The sequence below is a fragment of the Sphaerodactylus townsendi genome, linkage group LG01 (genome assembly GCF_021028975.2).
Source record: "Sphaerodactylus townsendi isolate TG3544 linkage group LG01, MPM_Stown_v2.3, whole genome shotgun sequence".
In the NCBI taxonomy this organism is placed as follows: domain Eukaryota; kingdom Metazoa; phylum Chordata; class Lepidosauria; order Squamata; family Sphaerodactylidae; genus Sphaerodactylus; species Sphaerodactylus townsendi.
The window spans coordinates 66,607,451-66,631,391 of NC_059425.1; the positions used below are offsets into that span (position 1 = coordinate 66,607,451).

A 23,941-nucleotide genomic window follows, 5' to 3' on the forward strand; every position below is an offset into this window, starting at 1 on the left:
TAAAGGCCAGCTCAGTCCAAGCCTATTTACCCAGGGCCATGGATCGATCCTTCACTGTCTAGTTCCCTCCCCCACAACACTTTAAAGCATCCTTCTCCCCCCTTTATTTTTTTCTTAAGATTTACATGCAAAAAAAGGTGAGCATTCTAGAGAAAAAAGGCGACTCTATGGAGAGGAGGATCGTTTGCTACGCTCTGTAAAATATTTATTTCTAAGTGCCTTGCCCTGCTTCTCTTGTAGGGGAAGTCACTGAGATACCAAAGTTCTATCCCCATTAAATTAAAAACATTTGTTAGTTCTGGACAGATTTTTTTAAAATAGGGGGAAAGGGAGAAGCTGTAACTTCTGCTGACTGCGCTGCGGCCCATCTCAAAGTATGGCAGGGGTACCCTCCCATCCTTCTCTCTCTCTCACCCCCTGCCTCCTGGTAGCCACATTCCCACCATGTAGAATATAAGGCAATCTTTTTTACCCCACTCCAATATGGGGAAGTCAGGAGGCTGAGCATGAGCGTGATGGTAATTGGCCAGCAAACGTCTGGTTTATACACTCACCCTGCCTGAAGTTATTTGCTTTAACAACTGTTTTGAAACAATAAAAGAAAAAGAAGGGGGAACACTGGGCAGGTCTGCCCACCCCACACTCACTGGGGCTGGGAAGGGGCTGACGAAGATAAAGCCGGCAGTGGCAGCAGCAACCGAAGCCGCAGGCAGGAGAGGCAGGAGAGGCTTTGCTGCAGGAGAGGCCAGGTGCAAGGCCCTGGCCAGTGCTGGCGGCTCCCTCCGTACCAGGGCCACACTCTCTGGCTTTGGGCCAGTAGGGCATAGTGCTCCTGTGCCGGCCACTGGACTCCTCATGGCCACAGTTGCTGCTACCGGTTTGATCTTCAGCGTGTCCATTGGCCCCTTCCCAGTTCCAGTTAGTGTGGGATGGGCAGACCTGTCTAAGAACCAACCAATCCCAAAGTTAGCACTGCCAGGGATCTAAGGAGCTGCTATCATGTGGGGGGCAATTCTCCACCTCCCCATGTGACTAGATGGCCTTCGCCTGGGAACATTTGACCCCACATGTCCCCATGGGTGGTACAGCCCTGTGCACACATAAGAGGTCAAGTCCTTGTCCCAAGAGGGTGAAAGGGCAAAAACCCATTGGTCTTGGCAATATCTCAATACCTGGTGTGAAAAGGGAAGAAGTAAGATGAATCCTCAAATCAGTACACACACAAGTTCCCTCGCTCAGAGTGACAAGCTACTACTACATCTTGTGGCAGAAAATTCCATATCTGTTATGTAAAAAACCACTTTCTTACATCTCCAAGTATGATGATCTTCACCAGAAAGATATGGGTTAGAAGGCTTGTATGTGAAGGTTGAGGACTGACTGTCTCAGTGAGAAGTTTTCACACCTTCTGCAGAGAAGCACTTTTTGAAATACACAAAGTATGGTTGTCAGTAGCTGCTTGCCAGTTGGTGATGTGTACTGCATGTTGAACGCTGGATATCTTGAGAGAAATCTTGAAATCTTGCAATGCTTCATCTTCCATAACCCCCTCCCATTTTCAGCTCAAAAACAAAATGATGAGGTACCATAAATTTGTTGTCTCTGGCTTCCATTTGCAGTCAGTTCTGAGGCGCCTATCTGGGTGAAGATAAGAGCTTTTCATGTTTTGCCCAGGTGTTTTATGGCCTTCATTTCAGGAATGCTTAGAAAACTTTCATGAGAAATGCTTTCACATATTTAAATTTTCCACAGTTGTAGCCAGAGATGATATCCTTTACCTTAAGCAAAGTAGAAATATTACAACGAAAACAGACAACATAAGCACGCTGGCATCCTTCCCAGTCAAGGGAATATGAACAAGATTTTATTGTTACTGCCAAGACAGTTCGATTTAGATGAAAACAGTCATCTCACCCTTTTGCCGCTTTCTAAGAGTAAAATAGCTTTCCCACTCTTAACAAATGGGCAGCATTCTCTTTGCATTAAAAAAGGATCTTGTGAGTTCATTATCTTTTTGCCAGGGGTATTTCTCAGTCCCAAAGCCTAATTTACCTAATAAATGGTATTAAACAAAGAAAAGTCAAGAAAACCAGCGATTCAGTGCCCTGCAGCCATCATAATTTCTTTCCATTGTGCAGGTGTAATGCTTCAGAGCATTCTAGATGGAGCATTAGCTTTAATGGCCTGAACTTTTCCCAGTTTTAGAAACCAGAAACAGGTTGCAGATGATACTCCAGACATGCAAACTTGTGCAAGTAGACCCCTCACTAGGTAGGCTTTGACCATTCACATTGGTAGAAATGGTTCATTACTCTGGCTATTATTTATGCCAGACTTCTTGGATGTGTCATGCTCTTCTGTCAGGCTGATAATAAAAAACCTGCTATAAGAAGGAGTGTTGCAAGAGCAGTTCAGAGTCATCTTGATTCCTTTGCTTTGAACAATTTGATAAAGAAGTTCTGAGTTTTGCTTGCACAAGATTCCTAAGAGGAGCAGCAGTGGCGTAGGAGGTTAAGAGCTCGTGTATCTAATCTGGAGGAACCGGGTTTGATTCTCCGCTCTGCCTCCTGAGCTGTGGAGGCTTATCTGGGGAATTCAGATCAGCCTGTACACTCCCACACACGCCAGCTGGGTGACCTTGGGCTAGTCACAGCATCTCGGAGCTCTCTCAGCCCCACCCACCTCACAGGGTGTTTGTTGTGAGAGGGGAAGGGCAAGGAGATTGTAAGCCCCTTTGAGTCTCCTACAGGAGAGAAAGGGGGGATATAAATCCAAACTCTTCTTCTTCTTCTTCTTTCTGGCAGAAGATCAGTCATGTACTGCAAAGTGTGGACTGTATTGTTTTAGGCAATGGCTGCCTGTCTTTTGTCTGCTTTTGTGCCCCTATACATTCTCAATATTTTCTTGGGGACCTCTCAAACTCTGATATAATCAAACTATTCCATAGACCAGGCCTTCCCTTTCAGACTTCCCCTCAGATTTATTGTTGATCCATTGGTCCAAGAACCTTGGTATTATATTTTTAAGATCCAATAAATATACTTTTGAGTGCTGTCCCAGTATATTGGAAATAAAATTGGTCAAGTCTTCCTTAGCTTGAACAGTATTCACTGCACTGTTTCTTTCCGTATTCTAGAGCCTCCAGTAGAAATTAGAGAATTTCAGTCAAGCATCTTCAAGACAAATCTTTTGAGATGTTGTGAGGATGCAATACATTGATGAAGTAACAGATCAACATTCTGAAATATTTCAACAGGCTTCCTCCAGTTAAGGCCAAATTCCCACTGGAAATTTAATCTAGATACAACCAAGTTTCAAAAGAATTGGCACCTTTTCATCCAGTATGTTTCTAGTGAAGACATCTAAGCCTGCCACTTGGCGGGGGGAGTGGGGGCTGCTGTCAGGGGTGCAATTGTTAAGCTAGCAGCACCAAAATTTCAGAATATCTTTAGGAGACCCTCCTGATGATACCATCATGTTTAATGAAGTTTGGTTCATGGGAGCCAAAGTTATGGACCCTCAAATATGTAGCCCACATCTCCTATTAGCTCCCATTGGAAACAATGTGGGATGGGGCAACCCCTTTGGGAGTCCATAGCTTTGGATCCCCTGGACCAAACATCAGAAAACCTGGGTGGTATCATTAGGAGACTCTCCTGATGATACCACCCAGGTTTGGTAAAGTTTGGTTCATGGGGGCCAAAGTTATGGACCCTCAAATGTGTAGCCCCCATCTCCTATTAGCTCCCATTGGAGTGTTTTGTTTTTGTTTTTTTTAAAGGTGCATAAACAAGCAGGCCCAGGAAAATTCCATGATGGGGGGTGGGGGTGGACCACCAGAAACAGGACTGATCTGTGTTCCGTGGTTCAACTGTGAGGGGATCTTGAGGGAACTTGGATATTTTGGGTGACTATCCCAGGATTAATCGCCAGTGAGGATATCACCTAAGTTTATACCAGTACAAAGAGGTTTTTTCCCCTGTTTTGAGTTGTTTTATAATTGTTTGGTATGGAATTTGAGATAAGCCAAAATAAAATGAATGTTGGTACAGGATAATCCTATGCTAATTTTACTTTTGTGGCTGTATGTACATCACTTACATGTTCATATGCAAAATCAGGACAGACTGAAGACACTAGAGAATGTGGACTGCAAGTCTTGTACCAATGTATGAATGAGAACATTTATGCCCCATATAGCCCCCCAAGACATTACAGATGTTTGCTATGAACCTACCTATGTTTCTAATTTCTAATGATTATTAGTTTAACATTTTATTTTTCCGCATACGTTTCATCATTCCAGTATCCTGATAGGAGCTTTTCAAAGTTGCTACATTTTCCCATGTGCATGTTAGGATGAGATCTCATGGGTTCCCTTTCCATGTCGATTTTAGGCAGGGGACGATGTTATAAATAACACATTTCACCTCTTAATGTGATAATCACAATGATTAGCAATGGTGCATTTATCTCCCTGGGGAGTGTTTTATCTCTTCCTATATGAAACTCCTGCCCTTATCCACCTGGCCATCTGTAGCAGTTGTAATTGTTTAAATGCTGGATGTTTTAACAGAAAGACTGTAGATCCCTGAAAAAATGATATGCTATCTGATTAGAATTCCACTACTTATGAACAAGAAATTGTTTGGACTCAACACAGGTTCTAGGCAAGTTTTGTTCAGGTTATTAACACCCGAATGGCATCTGTAAATGAGAAGTGCTGAAATCCATGGAGACTGGCTGGTGCAGAGTCTAGAAAGTGACATTCTTCCTATATTGTAAAAAAGGGCAGCTTTTCATATAATATTGGAAAAAGAATAAGCAGCATGGGCAGAAGAGGGGGCCAGAATGAATGCAGCTATTCTAGCTTACAAGATAAAAATTGTAATTATGGTATGGAATGTCCTGTATACGAAGGAGCAAAATGAAAGAGACAAAAATAGCATCCATCCACATCTGTATAGAAATACAATGAGCATACTGCAGAGCAATAAAAAGCCTTCCCAATAACATGATTCAAGTCTGAACTTTCTGAAATCCCCCTCTGCATCTGTGTTGCAGCAGAGCTACTAAAAAAAAGACCTTCTTTCATATATGAAATGAATATTTGTGGTGGTGATTTTGAACTGTCTAAGAGGTTTAGCAGAGATCGGCAGAAGAGCTTTTAAATATTCACATCTCAATCCAGTAATTTTATATAAACATATAAAACATTTCACTATTGATTTCTGAAAGTCTGGGGCCTTTATTTGTGGTGTGTGCGTCAGCAACCGCCATCTTATTTGGAATGGATCATCTCATCCCTTTGCTGCCCTTTCTCCCACATCACAGATAGGTTCAACATATGATCTTGAAATGATGTGGGTCAGTTTTGTCTTGCAGTATACAGCTAAAACTAGGCATGCCACAGAAATTTGTAATTAACATGATCCTCTTACAAATGCTGGCAAGTGCCTTTGGACTGTAGGGAGAAGTGTTCTTTTCCAATTTTGATCTTAGGCCCGTTTTGCACGGGCCATAAAGACTGGCATGGGGCAGGTAAAAACGCTGTTGTGAGGGAGGACTTTGCACATCAGCCACAGCTGGAGCGAAGCCACAATGCCCCCCACAACAGCGTTTTTCAACACAACAGTCCACAACAGTCCACCACAAGCAGCGGTTTGAAAAACAGCATCGTCTGCCCGGTGCCAAGTGAATGGCACTAGGTGGATGCCTCCATTTTCCCCATGCTGCTTAGTTGCCCTCTTACCTTCTCTCAGCTGCCATCGCCCTGAAGAGCCCAGGGGACATGCCTCCTGGCCTCTGACCCCAGAGGCATCGCCATGGCCACAAGGGTGTGTCCCCTGGCCTCTGCAGGTCGACGGCAGCCAAGTGGAGATAAGAGGGGACCTGTGCCAGCAGGCCCCATGTGAAGGCAGCCCCATGGGCTGCAGGGGCAACTAGGCTGTTTGCAGGGCCCTGGGGGGTGCAGTGGTATCAAATATGCTGGTGCACCCCTGCTTGCGAGGCCTGTTACGGGACTATATCTCAGTTGAAGAAATTCTCTTTGCCTCTCCCATACCTTCTCGCATAGCTGGGAGCAGTTGTGACTGTAGTACCTGGGAGAGGCCTCTCTCCATAAGAGTCTTTCCTCCTCTCTGGTGCCTTGAATTCTTTGTAACGGCATTTCCACTTTTAGTACCTTATGACAACTACTGCCCCAGCACTTGCATGGGGCTCGGGGGCAGGAAGGCTTAGCTAGGATTGGGAGAGGGGTTTATTTTGCTATCGTTGATGTTACTGGGTTTGTGATATGAGCTATATTTCAGTCTTTTGGGAAAATAGCTTAATCTGTAAACCCAATTCCAAATAAATTGTATATATGACGAAAATAACACACTCTACACCTCATTTAGTTCAATCCTACTGGGTAGAGCTGTTGGTTTCAGTTTCTAGTTCTCTGCTAATGCTGATGGTGTTAAGAGGTGCCTTCCTTGCAAATTAAAGCTGTTGTTTGGGACCAGCTTGTCTCTGCTGGATGGGCCTGGAAATGAGGGCCTGAGTGAGTATTCCAACCCAATTTCTTGTGTAAACAGAAAAATGTGGGGAAAACCCTCTGGGAACCAAACAGCATCCAGGCAAGTGATAAGTGCACAAAAACCCTATGCTTCCTGATCATTAGATTCTGACTAAGGCCCTTTCCCCACTTACCTTAAGCCCCGCGCTACTCTCCTCAAATAGCGCAGGGTCCCCCGGCACTCCCCACTACAGGGGAGGCGACAACACAGCCCCCCCGGCGCTGCCACTCTCACGCCCCCTCAGTGCGTGGCATCCCTGGCGCTCCTTGAAACGGTGCCTTTTGATGACCCCGCGCAGAGCTCGGCGTCATGGGGATGTCCGGGCGCACACCAGAGGTGCCGTGCGCTGAGAGTAGCGCGCAGCAAAGGGCAGCAAAGGACTTAGTTGTTTTTTGTTTCCATCTGGAAAAGGCTAGAACAATGAACCCTGTTGCTGGAGGTTGTTATACTCTGTCTCACAGAAAGATAAAAGTGTGGTTGTTAGTAGTGTGGCAGAAGTGTGTACTTCCGCAATCCCAAAGGACTATGAACATGCATGCGTGTAAGCAAGCCATGAGTTGGTGGGGAGGTGGGTGGCCCCGGTTTGGGCCAGAGAGTGGTTGGGGGGAGGGAATGGGGAGCCTGTTGCCAGGCCTAGCAGGAAAGCAGTGGCTTGCCACTGCTGCCCAGCCAGTCTAGCTTGGTGTTTGGGCTGGTGGGGTGGAGGGAACACTAGGCACTAGAACCCAACAGGAGCTTTCTACATGGAAAGAGGTCCTGGAAATGGTGACAGATGAATTCAAAAATCTCCTGAGATCTTTTAGTGAAATAAACAACATTGCTGTTGATCCACCTCCTGCACATCTTTTTTTTTCCAGCAACTGGCCCAGAAAGTTTCCTAGGGCTGCTTTCTGAGTTTCCTGGCACCACATGTGAGTGTGGCTCAGTGGTAAAACATCTGTTTTGCTTGCAGAAGGTTCCAGGTTCAATGCTTGGTAAGGAGAATCTCTTTCCCATTCACATTACGATCTTGGTTAAAATAATCAGGTAGCAAGTGATGTGAAACTTCTCTAGCTAAGACCCTAGAGAGCTGCGGCTAGTCAGAGGAATCATTATTATGACAGAGAGCTCAATATGCCAGCTTCATTTATGTGTTTCCATCAGCCTTTGTCTCTGTGGGAATCCACTTACACTCCAGCCAGAGCTGCATCTGAGGAAATGAAGTAAGGCATTTTCATATGTGATACTCAAATTGTTTTTTTCATAAATCATTCTGTAATGAGAAAATGTAACCAACGTTGGTAAGCATGTACATTTGGTTTTTGTCCCATGGTGTGTCATACACTATTAAATACATTAACAAATGACACAAATAGTTCAAGAGAGACCCAAAGATGTTTTATGATACCTAACAGGAAGGCTGGCCTTAGACATGTGCCAGAGTTGTAGTCAGGTGGAACATTTCAGTATTTATGGGCAATAATTGCAAACTGTGACAGTTGCTGTTTAGCTGGCTGGTAAACACAAACATGCACACACTTAATCTGTAGGAACATTTTAAAAGCTATTTAATCTATTTCCAAATGATATTTCAAACTGCTCTTAGCCAGTTGACATTGTCAGTCACTGTAAATGTTTCCAAAACTATATTCAGTTTAAACCTTAGAGAAATGTCTTGTCATCTACTACTACCTACTAATTGCTACCTGTATATGCTCCCATCTCAGCAAGAGTTCAGTACAGATTTTCTGACACACATAATGCTGTTTATTTGCACTCATCAAAATTTCAGAATGTGACATAAAATCATTGTAACTTAATACATTATTTAACATGTTTTCCAACTGGAAAAGATGAAGAGACAGGTTGTCACAGAGCATTTTGGTAGAGGGTTGTAAAAGGCAAAGAGAGTATTTGCTGGGACAGATGGATTATGTACATATGTGTTGTCAAGCCACAACTGACTTTCTGCAACCCCAGGAAGGGGCTCAAGGCAAGGGAGACACAGAGGTGGCTTGTTATTGCTTTCCTCTACATAGTCTCCCTTGGTAGTCCCCCATTCAAGTAATAACCCTGCTTAGCTTCCATGATATAATGCAGTGGTTCTCAACCTTCCTAATGCCGTGACCCTTTAATACAGTTCCTCATGTTGTGGTGACTCCCAACCCTAACATTTATCCATTATACAGATGGAGAACACTGATGCAGAGAGTCTTAGGCAACCCCTGTGAAAGGGTCATTTGACTCCCAAAGGGGTCCCAACCCCCAGGTTGAGAACCACTGATCTAATGGGATAAGGCTATACCATGCCTGACAGAGGGACTGGACCATTTTAAATGTCTTTAAAACCATGGATGTGATACAGCCAAGGTTAAGCACTGTAATGTCCCATTGATTTCCAAGAAGACATTTAACTATAGGCTTAACTCTCACATTGGGACTGAAAAGTCTTGCTGACCAGTTCCCTAGGAATTAATGATGGCCTATATATACAGTCACACCACACTTGCACCGGTAGAATGCGGTGCAAGTGTGGCGCTGCCCCACTGCCTCCAAAAAGACATTCCAGCAGCATGGGGAGCTCTGAAAAGGACCAAAGACCACCACCCTCTTCACGGAAAAGTTCCATAGGGCTTATTGTACTATGCCACCCAAAGGATGGCAAAAGTCTAGATCCTGGATGCTGCACTCCTGGCTCTCCACCCTGGGAGGAAGCCAACTAACATTGGTTCTACCCCTGGGAATACCCCCCTGCACTGGCATCTGAGCAGGACACCATCGCATCCTGCTGCAGCCCGATTTCTGGGTTCTGGGGCAGTGGAGCTAGAAAATGGGGTAAGTGCCATGAGAAGTGCAAGTGTGCCAGCAAAAGGCCACACCATGGCCAGGAGCCCTTTTGCCTTTGGATGGGACTGATAGTCTTCAGTTGCAAAACTGCTTTGAACTTGGTTGCACTGCTATCATTTTCTAACCCAGGTGAGTGAATTAATTAATTAACTAATTAAATATGGACATCTATTTGGTAAGGGGTACATTCTTTGAGTAACGTATCTCAATTACATAGGTGGGAGAATTACTGCCAAAATTGCTTCCTAACAGAACCCAAAATTAAACTGAAGAACTAAAACAGCATTAATAGTTGATTCCCTAAAACAAAAGGTATTTAAAATCAGGGCCTTTTAAAAGGAAATGAGCAAAATCTAAAAAGAAAACAAAAGAAAAATGTGCATCTCCACAGGCAATAGATGTGATCCAGACCAGAGTGCAGCAAAATGAAATATGGGGGCATTGATTGCTTATCAGAACACACTCAAAATAATAATTAAAAAAATCTTCTGCTTTTACCAAGCAGAGCAGAAGGGTTTTCAAGTATACTACCTTTCTTCAGCTATTCTTACAGTCACTCATGTGGAAAATGAATAACAAGGCCCTGGATTGCTACAAAAGTGAATTTCTGGCTTTTATTCAAACCACTGTTTGAGAGAAATTCTGCAATATATTCCCCAAGCACAAAGTCTAACTGAATGTAATTTGACCTAAAATCTTGAAACTACCATTCATTTCTAGTGGTCTAGAACTTTTAAAAATAGCTACTTCTTGAGCAACCTACTTAGAACAAGCCAATTAATCAAAGAGCAAGTATGCAGCAGCGTTTAGAGAGAAACAAATGTTGATGCTGTGATGGGGTTGCTAACCTCCAAGAGCTCTCCCAGAATTACAAGTCATCTCTAGACTGCACAGATAGCTCATTTATTATTTGTGTGCGAGGCCCCATCTTTGCATCTTCCCTGGCAAGACCTTCCCCACTATTTCAATGCAGTTCTGCCTGATCATCACTGGCCTCAGAACGGGTGGGAGAAGATGAACCTGTACTTTCTCCTGTTCCAGCTGATAGGTTCCTCATGCTGGCAGAATCCCACCAGCTATTTTTACTCCCTGGCCTCAGACACAAGCTCCCTTTTTAAAGGGATTATTTCCCCCCTCCTGTTTTCCCTCTCCCAAATCAATTCCTTCAAATCTTTCCTCAGCTCCCTTCCAACAGATCCATTGGCTGTCTTGCCTGTCGCAGCTAGGGCCAAGCCCTCCCCTTGCACTGCTGATTGATTCCCCCTTTAGTTTTTCTGACTATTTCTCCACTTCCCTGTACTATTGCCAGGTGCTCCCCATCCTCAATTGGCCTTTCACTCAGCTGCTGCACCCTCTCCATCTTGTTTGCCGCAGCTGCAGGCTGGCTCTCCCCCCAGGAGGCTGGGGAGTGCAGGAGTCATCCTACTGCCATTGTGCCCACTCGGGCCACCCACTGCCAAGCCCCGCCACTGGCCTACCTGCAGGGAGCTGGCCTGCAAGGATGCCGGGGGGGAAGTGGGGTTCAGTGGTTGGCAGACCAGGCAGGTGCCACCGCAGCAGGCTGACCCAGGAGCCCAGGAGCTGGCCTGCCACCATGGTGCCCATCTGAGCTGCGCTGCCCCAGAGCCCCGGCCTCCCTGGCCTTGCTGCTGGCTCCCATAAGTGAGGCATGGGGGTGCAGGGAGCCAGACAGAGGGGAGCGTGGAGAGCCAGTCATGTCCCCCGGCACCATTTAGGCTCGGTACACCACTGCTCATAATTATAGGATGTGGGAGATTTTATGGTAGTGCAGGATCTAGGGGACTTAGTAAATCATACTCTGAACGTGGTCAGACTTGGTTGAGACAAAAGAAGGCCACTGCTAATTACTGAATACAATTACAGGAGCATGGGGACCTATCCAGTCATCTTGCTACCTGCCTGCCACTTGAGGTATACCCAATCCCAACCTGCCTTCTAGGAGGAAAACCACAGAATGACAAGCCACTGCATGGTTCCATTGCCACCTGGTGCTGAGAGCTGGCCAACACCCCACAAGCTGTGCATACTGATGGTGGCTCCATCCCTAAGGCAAAGTGAAGAGAGGGAGGGTAGAAGGGAGCGCAGAGATCAACTAAGGGGGCAAGCAAGGTCTCTGCAACAGCCCAGCTAAATAAGTCAGGGGCAGACCTGAGTGAAAAATGCAATGCTCCAGATAGACTCTTCCTCTTCTAATCTGCCAACGAGATGATGATTGGCCCATTTCGGTTGCTCTGAGACCCTAATACCTGCAAGGTCTTTCACTGCTAGCATAGAGCCAGCAAAATAACCTCCCAATGTGGGATGAGCCAGTGCTCAGCTCTTGTGACCCTTTCTTATATGTCCAGGGTATGCCCAGGGATCAGGAAGGAATTTTCTTATATGCCACTTTGGGATCAGGAAGGAATTTTCCTCCTTGTCATGATTGGACGAGGGATGGTGGAAGTCTTTTGCTTTTCTGTCTTTCTCTGGGCATAAAGTGGGAGGGTGTGGAGTGCACTGTGTGTGGGGTTTTCTCTTTTGCCAAAAAATCTATGACTGTAAATGACAAATTTAAATTAGAAACTTGGAAAAGTTCAGTGTACTTCCTCTCTGTGGTTTATTGTGCTCTGCCAAACTTCTGGCAACTAAAAATGGAGCTATCAGCCTCCAGTTGTTAACTCATTCATTTATTTAAAAGGTTAGCGTGATTGTACGAACATGATGAAGCATTGTGGTTCAGGGAGCAGTAGCTAGCATTCTCCAGCTCGGGTTAAAATTCTTTAATATGCTTTGACTGTAGACATTATTTCTTCAATGAATTCAAAAACAAAACATTTCCCCTTAGCAAAATGGCTTGAAAACAATTTTTCTTTGGATTTTCTTTGAGAAGTGCATTGTACAAAAATAGAGGAATTTTCTTAATTTACTTATAGGCCTACTGTAATTTTCTTAAATGACCTGGGCTAACTGGGAGTTGTACTGGACTGAATTTCCCTGATTTCTGCTTTGAACATTGACGTAAAAGAACTAAATTCCTTTGATTCATTTTTTTCGTGCCTGTACACAACCATTCTTTCTTCAGTCTGCTGCTGCTTGCAGGAGGTATCGAAGAAACCTATCCCTATGATAAGGTCAGCTGGCCATATTCTCTTGAATTGGGATGCGAATCCAAATGCACATCCCATGGAGAATGGTGAATCCAACTATACATCCCATGGAGACTAGTGCAATACATAGAAATGGCACATTTGGATGCACATTTCAGTGTACATCCCAAAGCAGAAGCCATTTTTTTCTGCATTGCACTACTTTCCATAAGTTACCCACTAGATAAGAATCCACAATCACAGAAGCATCTGTTTGGCTGCACAGCGATAGGAGCATGTTCCCTCTTTATTCCTGCACAGCCTAGCAAACAGTTTTGTTTCTTTTGCTGAGAGATGCAAAGTGTTACTAAAATGCCAGGGCTCATTTTACAAAGGGCAAAATGTTCACTACTATCTGAAAAGAAACAAGCCTTTCATTCTCCTTATCTCTGTCTCCCATCTCGCATTGAATCACTAATTCTTCATTGTGGTATCTCACTTGGTAGCTATGTACAAACCTTTTACTCAGTATTTCTCATTCAAGATAAGTTAATTGGGAAGAGTTTTTGTCTTCTGATATAATCTTCATTTCCTATAATAAGGCCAATTACCCTAAGAAATACTTTGAGATGAAGTTGTAGGATATACCACCAAAACACAAAGCGTTAAGGTTGCTTTAACAGCACCAGAGAGAGGAAAAGTGTGTGTGTGTGTGTGTGTGTGTGTGTGAGAGAGAGAGAGAGAGAGAGAGAGAGAGAGAAGTCAAGTTAACTTTATAATGTTGCACAAAAGAATGGTCATGGATTTACTTGGGGCTGTTTTTGCAGCCTCAGGGCAGAGGACATGGCTTAGAAGCTGTACCTGCAGTATCGGGGGTGGGGGCAAGGCTGTGGCTGCATCCCCTCCTCCCCCTTAAGAAATCTTGGGGATGGTGCCAGATAGCCAAATGACAGCTGCACTCCCAGGTGGCAAGGTACCATGCAGAGCGCACCTATGTGGACCCATAGGACTTGCCATCCCAGATCTATCTCCCAGCAAGTGGACTGGGAAAGGTTTTCGTCAGTCAGCAGGCACGTTGCTTGATGTCTGGATCCTTGCCCTATGCCACACCAGTGCTTCAGTGGCTACAATTGATAAAACTGTGGCCTGTTCAACTCCAACTTGGTTTCTGCTTGCTTGCATCTTCCCACCCTGCTTCCTACCCTACGAGACCGCCATGCCTCCCTCCGGGGGGGTGGGGGAGGGAATTTTAATATTAGAATGTTGGACGCCACTTATATTTTCATTCCTTTGCTAAATACTGTTTAACTGTTGCTGCTTTTAATGTTTTAAACTTCTATTGTTGCTTTTATCTGTTGTGCACCACCCAGAGCCCTTCGGGGATGGGGCGGTATAAATAAATAAATAAATAAATAAATAAATAAATAAATACCCCACCCTTCATCTGCCTGTTGGACTGCAATGAGCATTTCCTCATTTCTAGCAGCCACGAGTTTGGCTGAGTGCTTCTTCTCTAAAATAAGAGGTGCCAGGTTTAAGCCTTTGTTAAATCATGTACTTTGATCGTGTAGACAAAAAGCCACCCAAACAGCATTCTATGATTTCACGTTCTGTTGCGTAGTTCAGAGGGCAGTTTCAACGCTCTTCTACAAATCCAGTCGCAGATTGTATCTCATTGTATCTCATTTAGCCAAGGCCTTAGGTAGAAAGAATGAGCCATTCCAGGTTTGAAGTACCTGTACGGTTTGATAGAGAACACAAGGGAGCAGATGTGAGGGATTGGAAGACAATGTGATCATTTTCCACATGAGCTAATTATACACAGGTGTAAATACTGGAATTGCTTGTAATCAAAATGTTTGTGTTCCATTTTGAGTTTCCTACTGTAGGGGGAAAAAAAAGCTTTCAGACAGAATTTTTTTTTACTTAGAAGCTATGCATTTAAGATGCCCATGACATGACTGGCTTGCCATGCCTCTGGGTTTTTGTTGAGTTTGCCTGCCTCCCTGATCCGAACAGCAGAAGTGCTAATCTCAGTCTCTCTGAATCATGCTGGTCTGGCAGGTGTTTAGAGTGGATACAGATGAAAATAAATCATCACAGCCAGCATGGGGTCATGGGGGAAAGGATAATCCCTAAAGACTCCTATTGAACATTCTAATTTGTACTGCTGAAAGGCAGCAAGGTGAGAAAGTACCTGCTGGACAGGACAACTTTGCAAAGGCTAAAAATAATGCAGCAAGTGAGAAATGCTCTGAGGTCGCACCTTACACCAAAGATCTTCAATTTCAATCATAGGAACAATTCTGTCAGTTAATTTTTTTTTCTTGGAGAAGCAACTTATACTTTGTACTTTTCAGTGTTGGATTGAGGGGATGGAAATATTTTCAGTCATCAAAATTGTATCCCATGAATTGTTTGTGTATGGTCTGTAAGCAATTAGTATGAGACAAAGATTTCTACTTTGCTTAAAAATTGTTCTCTGTGTGTATGTAGGTGTTTCTGACACAAAGAGAGAGAGGCTTTTGTAACTACAGGTATGCCCATATTTTTGTGAGATATTTTACTAATGCACAGGAACACATGTGGATAAAAACACTGTTAAAAGAAACTCCCTTGGTCTAATTATAACTGCAATCATATCAAGATTGCTTTTTTGGGTGATGTTTTATCAAAACATGTGCCCATTAGTGATATAGAAAGGGAAGGGAGATAGAAATAAAGCATGACAAAGTACACTCACTTCAATTCCAGAATTAATTTTTAAAATTCTCCTAAGCGCTCTTCAGATTCTCTGAAGCCATCTTCAAATTTTAAAAGAGTGTCAAATAAATACACATGTGTTGGGGAAGGAATGGGATTGCAATTAAAATCTCTGCCCTGACCTGTTCTCTGGAATGGCCACACTGAGCCTTATTTTGTGCAATTGAAATGAGTACACTCTCTGCACCACCTGAAAGGAGTGCACGCTGAGAGAATCAGATATGCATATATCTATTTGCATGTAAGCTCTTTGAATACATCATTTGACTATGCATGGATCTGGGATAGAGCTTGCCACCATGACCTTGTTGGGTTCCATTCACATTTATTGTACTCCCTGTATAATATCTGAAGAAGGCACTAATAAAATTAGAATGTGCAATGTGAGACATAAAGAGCCTCTGAAACAATAAAGGAAAAGAATGAAGCAAATCTACTTCTCAGTATTTGTAATTATTTCAGCTTTAATCGGACTAAAGCCTGTATGATAAGTTCAAGTATATATTAGAACATCTTTGATACAGGGGCAAAAGAACAAGAATCAGGCATTAAATCTTTTTACAAGATGTGGTGGTCAGAATATCTCAGTAAATATTTTGAAAACTTCATTTCTCAGACATGGTTGAAACTTATTTTTGCACCTAAAATTCCACACAGTATTATTTTTGATGCTTTTGTGTTGGTTTCCTAAGACTTTCGATGTACTGCATATATTAGCATCAAATTACAAAACAAGGCAGGGGCCTCAGGTCCAGCTGCATCCACTTAAGGCTACTAATAATAGTACCAAGAACAGTTTTTTTATGTACCATACTTTCAGTTTTCAAATTCCTTTACATGAATTATCTCAGTAATTTTTACAACGATCCTGCAGCAGAGCAGGTTAAAACTGAATCCATCGAAGACGGAGATCCTTTGGCTTGGCCGTGGGGGGGATGTTGGGAACTTTCAGTCGCCGGTGTGGGAGGGGATCTCATTGACGCCGACCCCCTCCATTCGCAGCCTGGGGGTCCACCTGGATTCGTCTCTTTCAATGGAGACCCAGGTGGCCCATGTAACCCGGGTTGCGTTTTTCCATCTTCGTCAGGCCCGGCGGCTAGCTCCCTTCCTCTCCCACGCAGATCTGGCCACTGTGATCCATGCAACAGTCACCTCCAGGTTAGACTATTGTAACTTGCTCTACACGGGCCTTCCCTTGCGTTTGATCCGGAAACTGAAGCTGGTCCAGCATGCGGCTGCTCGCTTGCTCACAGGGGGCGCCTATCGTGATCACATCCAACCTGTGCTACGCAGCCTGCACTGGCTCCCAGTTGAGTTCTGAATCATCTTCAAGGTGTGGGTGTTAACCTTTAAGGCCTTACACGGCCTGGGACCTTTGTATCTTCGGGACCGCATTACCCCATATGTCCCTACTTGGCCTCTGCGTTCAGCAGAGGCCAATTTACTGGTGGTTCCTGGCCCCTCAATGATGCGGCTGGCCTCCACTCAGGCCAGGGCCTTTTCTGCCTTGGCCCCTGCCTGGTGGAACACTCTCCCTCCAGCTGTCCGGGCCCTGCGGGATCTTGGTGAATTCCGCAGGGCCTGTAAGACTGAGTTGTTCCACCGGGCTTTTGGAGTGCCCAGCCGCTGATTAGGTGCCCCTTCTACTCTATTCCTCCGGTTTTCGGAGTCCCCCTGTCATCTAGGGGACCCACTTTTGTTATTGTCTTGTTCCCCCTTTTTTGGGAGGGTTTAATCTGGGGTATTGCTGCCGCCATTTTACTGAATTACTGCTGCGTTTTAAATATTTAAACTTTTAAACTTACATTTTAATTTAATGGGGTTTTGTTTATGTACTGTATGTGGAATCCATGTTGTATACCACCCAGAGCCCTTTGGGGATTGGGTGGTATAGAAATCAAATAAATAAATCAATAAATCAATAAATAAATAAGTAAGTAAGTAAGTAAGTAAGTAAGTAAGCATCATAGTACCCCTACTGCAGATGTGGAAGTGTGCTGAGGATGAACAGTGACTTGCTGTCTAGAGAGATCATGGCTGACAGAAAGTTTGAACTGAGAACTCCCCAGCATGTAGCTCATGATCTGAAGTCATCTGGCTAAATGCATATTAAGTAATCATGGGCAGTGCCATCAAGTTTCAGCTGACTTACAGCAACCCTGTAGGGTTTTCAAGGCAAGAGATGCGCAAAGGTGGTTTTCAATTGCCTGACTCTGAGTAAAAATCCTGAATTTTCTTGGTGATCTCCCTTCCAAGTAATAACCAGGGTCAAAACTACTAAGTTTCTGACATCTGAAGAGATCAGGCTAGCCTGAGCCATCCAGGCCAGGGCATATTACAGCACAGTGGCACATTTCCAGGAAGTCATTGCGCTAACAGGCAACAGGTGAAGCTTGAAGTTCAAACTTTCTCTCAGTATATGAACATAAAAGCCATTAGTTTACAAAATGGAGTGGTCCTAAGCAGGTGCAGTCAGAAGTAAGTCCCATTTACCAACCCAGTTGGTAAAATGATAAACTTTCCATGCGATTGCAGTTAGTTCTTATGGAAAAGTTATAAGAATTAGGTCAACACAGACTTTTTACTGAAAGAAGTGTTTTGGGGGCTCCAAAATGTTTCAAGGGTACCATCTGTTTGTAAGGTCATTTTCTTAACATGTATTCACACAAATTATTCCCCTGAACTGCCATTTCTTTGCCAACATTTTCCCCCTAATTATTAGGGCTTCCTCCAATGCAAAGCTATCCCAATCAGTGAGGGATTATATACTGAGATTTCATGACATTTCATAGTAAATCATATACGGGTGCATTCTGGGGAAAAACTACACTTATTTCGAGTTTCCTGGATTGGTTACATGGTTAGTCCTTAACTTCCTGAAGCTTTGTGAACAAGCAACCCTTTAGCATTTGTAGTAATCCATCAACGATCACACAAGGAAAGCTGATTTCCTACACTGATAAAAATGGGTTTTAGGATTGAAGAAAAAAAAAGAGTTGGTTTTTATACCCTACTTTTTAATATCTTAAGGAGCATCAAAGCAGCTTACAATCACACACACACACCCCACACACACACACAGCAGGAACTTTGTGAGGTAGGTGGGATTGAGAGAGCTCTGAGAGACCTGTTTGACCTACCCAAGGCCATGGAGCAGGCTTCATGTAGAGGAATGGCGAGGAACACAGAACAGCACAAGGATTTTGCTTCTGCTGCAATATGCATGGACATATGCTGCCAGCGTCAGTGGTATATGAGAATCCTTCACTATATGTTCACCACTTAGCAGGGCAGACATAGAACTGATATTGAACTGCTTGCCCTTCCCATCATTGGTGACCAGCACTGTCAGAGCTGACAGCATTAATCAACTGGGTAATACTTACATGCAGTCATGATCCTGATGTACACAATTAGACACCCAGATCTGTAGATTAGAATAACTGGGTAAAATTGGTTAATGACTTTTAAGTTGCTATGACTGCTAAACTAAAGGTTCAATTCACAGGGAGATTGCTGCTAATTATTTCTTGTTAAATGGATGCATATTATTCTTGCTCATATAACTATCCTATTTTTACATCACCTGCTTTCATTTTATTGACAGGTCTGAGCATTCTGGAATCTCCAACAAATATTCCTCCACTTACTTTGGACTTTCCTGCTTGGAATTTATCTTGGATCATGAAAGATTCCACTCCATTCATTCCCAGAGGACGGCACTGTAAGCACATCCCTTTGTGTTCCCAGTATTTACTAAAGGGTTTGATGTTAAAATGAGTCACCATATAAGTCAGTTATAAAATAGGGGGTCCTTAAGAATATAATTGCTCATTATTAATTTTTGGTGAGTACTAATTTTACATGAGCTTCTAGTACAACCTCCCAATTTTTTTTTCATGTGATAACTTTGCTAATCACATATTTGCTTCATTTATACCATGACTTCCTCCTAATTGGAACCCAAAACAGTTGACATAGTTCTCTTCTGAATTTTACCTTAATTACCTGAATATGTGAAATTGTTATATTAATAGCTTGTTTGTAGTATGTATTGAGTCACTTGCCCAAATTTTCATAAGACAGAACACAGAAATCAAGATAAAAATACTAGACTGAATCTGAAGCTTGTTTTCTGTTGTTCAGTTCCACCAATGGAAAGGTGGTAATATTAACTAGTTGAAACCTCATTCTGTAGCTCCCTGTCAGGGTGCCATTGGTCTAGCACTTAGTAAAAGAAGGGAGGAAAGCAAGGACTTCTATAAATCATGATTGCGGGTGGGGGTTGCACCTTGAATTATGATGAGATGTAGTGAAGAAGGAACAGTTTGTGCAAATGTATGCAATTAAAAATTACAGAATTTAAAAGAACAAACCCCAAAGATAAAGAAATATCTATATATTTATCTAAAAGGCAAAAAAGCAGTGGCAAAGTTCAATAAGTATAAAGAGACTTACCGCCCAATCCAAAGGTGGGGGATGGCTTGTGAAGCTGGCATGGGGCCATGCTGGTGTGTTTGCCCATCCTGCTTATGCCAGCGGGAAGGAAAACTGGGATGTGAGTGGATGCTACACAGCTTGGTGGCACCAAACCCAGAAATGTCTGCCCCCTGAAAAACTGTGCAAGCCTAAACCTGCCTCTGGGTGCAGCTGGAGGTGGACTAGGGGTGTTCCCAGGGGTGGAGCCAACTTTAGTCAGCTTTCAATGCCCTTTCAGGCTGGGAACGTCCCCAGTATAGCCCTTGGATTTACACTGCCCAAAAAGGGTAGTGTAATCCTGTTTTGCCCTATGGAGGACTTTCTAGACTGCCAAGGTTCCCCCCTTTTTTTGCCGCTGCACGATGCCTCCTGGAAGCCCTCTGCAGCCAGTGTGGCAGCAATTCTGCCCCCAGTTGCAGCAGTCTCTGGATTGGGCCATTAGTGACAGATTTAAAAACTGCCACCTGTCCTAGGCTTGGTAAATACCCCAAAAATTCAGTAAAATTCAGATTTGGATTGATTCAGGCATAACATTATCTGTATGCCCAAATAAGACAAACAGCATATTTGGATATATATTCGGGTCCATTTGAATTTTTTGCAGGGTTTTTTTGGCATTTTTTCACAGGGGCCCTGCAGGAGGCGCATTTTTAACACTACCAGAAGCATCATTTTAGGGTATGATCCAGAGACTGTCTTGATGATGCCCCCTAGTTTGGTGAAGTTTGGTTCAGGAGGCAAAGTTATGGACCCCAAAATGGGTGTCCCATCCCCCATTGTTTCCAATGGGAGCTAACAAGAGATGGGGGTTACCCTTTTGAGGGCCCATAACTTTGGCCTCCCTGAACCAAACTTCACAAAACTTGGGGAGTATCATCAGGATAGTCTCTGGATGAGACCCTGAAAGTTTGGTGCCAGTAGATTTACAAATGTGCCCCTGGCTACATTGGAGCCAAGGCACTGCAAAGCAGAGAATCTGGGCAAATTTCTTGAGGTGCCTGTCAGGAGTGCATTTTTAAAGCTAGCAGCACCCAAATTTCAGGGTATCATATGGAGACTGTCCTGATGATACCACCCAAATTTGGTAAAGTTTGGTTCAGGGGGTCCAAAGTTATGGACCCTCAAAAGGGTAGCCCCATCTCCTGTTAGCTCCCATTGGAAACAATGGGGGATGGGGCACCCTCTTTGGGGTCCATAACTTTGGCCCCCCTGAACCACTTGGGTGATATCATCAGGACATTCTCCGTATGATACCCTGAAATTTGGGTGCTACTAGCTTTAAAAATGCGCCCCGTGCAGGCCGCAACATAAAAAATACCAAAAAATACCCCCCAAAAGCCCAAATACCTTGCATTCGGATTTGTTCATATTCGGGCAGGACACATTCAGCCGATTTTTCACCGAATAAGCCCAAATTCACTTAGATTCGGGCCTAATCTGGTATTTGTTTTACCCAAATCTATAAGCCTAACCAGTGCTAATAATTTCAGCAACCCCTCCCCCCCCCCATCTCCATCATGCAGTTTGCATGGTTCATCACACCAGAAGTGATTAGGGGGTTGTGATTAGAGATCAGTCCTTTCTCTTTTCTGTTGTGCAACTTTGCAAATCTAAAAGAATCCTCCAAGAGTTAATACTTTATAGATGGAGGAGGTAAGTAACAAGCAGGAAGGAATCCCTCTCTGTCAAACTCAATTAAAACAAAGACACCACTGTGCAATAACTCAAATTCTTATTGAACAATATCAAGAATGGAATTTTGAAATCATGAGAAATTATTGGTGTTGCTAGCTGTGTTGTTCTAGCAAGGGATTGTACTTTTGAAAAATGCACAGGCAGATTGAAGGATCACAAGTACAGCTTGGCCTATCATTGTATGTCTGTGAACTGATCTGGTCAAGCAGCTATCAAGTAAACACCTTGCAGTGGTGCAGGACCCAGTCTGGAATCAGAACAAGTGACAACATCAGCTAAATTAGATGGTGCAGCTGCTGATCATGGTGTAGGCTAGGTGAGTTGTATGCACAACAACTGCCTGGGAAGAGACCCAAAGACACTAACAAGCAATGTCTTTCAGTGACCATCAGCATTATGTCAGCTCACATGCTGCATATGATATGAGCTCTGGAACTGAGAGAGTGGTACCACCTAGGCACCAATTGTTATGCCTCCCTCCTCTTCTTCTTCCCACTTGGAGGTTCACCTCTTGGGAGATATAACAATTATTGGATCAAAACTTGACCCATTATTTGTAGGGAGTTGCGTCTGTACTCTCTTCAGTTTCTACTGGGGTTGTTCCTACAGATGTGATCTTGCAAGGTGTGAATGTTTAGCCATCAGTAAAAATGGTCAGAGCAGTTGATACTTCTGTAGAAATGTGGCTTTTCCCTATTTGCACGTGGTATTACATTGCACTGATGTCATGTTGATATTCTACCAGAATAGCCTGAATGGGGGAGCTTTCACCACTGTGGCCTCTGTATAAGATACACTGCTTGTAAATGTTCAAGGAAGAAGAGATACCAAGCCAATAGGTACATTAAGCTGGGGGGGGGGAGGGGAGATTTGCAAAGAATCCCCTTCCCTTGCTTACTTGTGTGGGCTGTGTTGTCTTTGCATCCCAGGTAAATGGGAGGTCAAGGACAGTGTCTGTGTTTGTATTCTTTGACAGCATGCCTGTAAGATTTCTAACCCAACCAGTATTAACAATGTTCCTATCACTAAGGTTCCACCCTGTGGTTCTAAGTGTGCATGACTCAAGACCAAGAAGATGTAGCTCTACCTCATGTCATACATATCACAGATATTATTTGAAATGTGGGATTGTTCCACACAGCTAAAATAAGACATCCTGAGGATGCAAAAAAAGGCATCCTGGGAAGGTTCTCCGCAAAGCCTTTTCCCCAAGATGTCCCTAGAATGTTTTATTTCTGCTCATGATGTCATTTTAAAATAACACTTCAAAGTTCAGCTTTTCCCCCTAAGCTGCCTGCAAGACTTTTGCTGCCTGGCTATGCGGAATGCAGAGCTCAGGAGGCATCGTATGTTTCCCACCCAACCATTTTGCTCTCTGGCCAGTTTCACCTTCAGTTTGCACCCAACATTTTGTGTACAGCTGAAGGGATTCTCTTTGCCACCATTTGCTAAAGGCTGCCCCTGGACATTTGCTCTGTGGGCTGCAATCCTGGGAGCCTTTTCAGCTCAAAAAGTACATAGTTGTACTCAAATGGTCCTCCCAATTCTGGCAATATATACTTTCCCTATTTTTTTTAGGAGCTATCTTCATACCTAAGCAGACACACATAAGAGAATCTTAGCCTTGAAAAGCATTGAGTTCATCTGTCCTCTGTGGACTGACTACGTTTTCTATGCAGTGAGAAAAAAAACTAAGCCTGTGGGGGGTATTTGGATGGGAGACTGTGATGAATTCCAACAATTAGCTGTATTTACTGCAGGGTGGACTGCAGCCCACAGTGAATTAAGTCAGGACTGTTTGTGATTGGCTGGCTGCAAAAAACAGTTCTAAAGGCTGTGTGAGGAAATTTGAAGGGAGTTCTGATCAAAGTGCCAGAGTTAACAGGTGTTTGCCAAAGGGGTTCCGTTGGATGTTAGTTAAGCTACCCTGTTGGAAGGACGAAAGGATCAGATTAAAAAGGAATCTGCACTGAGACCTTGGAGTTAACCAGACAGTGACACTAAATAAACCAGGAGCATAATGCCCATTGGATAAAGTGGGCAGTTGGCCAGGGCGCCCCCTTGTGGTGGGCGCCAAAAATGCAGGGTTCGTTTGTGGGGTTTTTTTTTTGGTATTTTAGTGGGTTTTCCTTTTTGGCATGCAGGGTGTGACGAATGCATTTATCCTGCATTCAGGTTACAGGGTGGAGCCGCCCCTGAAAGAGTTAAGCCCTGGCCAGCCCTGATTGGCCAGAGAGAAAACGCAGATAGTATAAATACTGTCAGTGAGAGTGCTGAAGGTTCTTGAATCTTGGTTCTTGCTTTGAGTCTTTGGACTTTTTGGCTCTGTGTGAGCTTGTGTGCCCTCGGGTGCTTTTTGTAGCAGCGTGAGGAGAATCCGCCAGATCTCTCACGGCTGTTGTTTAGGAATAGCTGAGGAAGCTATTCAGTCAGCTAAAACCCTGAGATTTGGAGGAGAGTGTCCGCCCTCAGGTGTTTTATTTTGTGTTTGTGAGGGAAACCTCTAAAAGTCTGTAGGTCTGTCCTCCAATA

General features: G+C 43.8%; 1 protein-coding gene across 2 annotated transcripts in view; it reads left to right on the top strand.

Moving 5' to 3' along the window:
- ALK (ALK receptor tyrosine kinase) overlaps nucleotides 1-23,941 on the top strand; it is a 745,837-nt gene that overhangs the window by 180,034 nt on the left and 541,862 nt on the right. For both annotated transcript variants that reach the window (XM_048511093.1, XM_048511181.1), the window contains exon 2: nucleotides 18,843-18,959. In XM_048511093.1, the coding sequence (XP_048367050.1) occupies nucleotides 18,843-18,959 (117 nt within the window). The remainder of the gene's footprint in view (nucleotides 1-18,842; nucleotides 18,960-23,941) is intronic.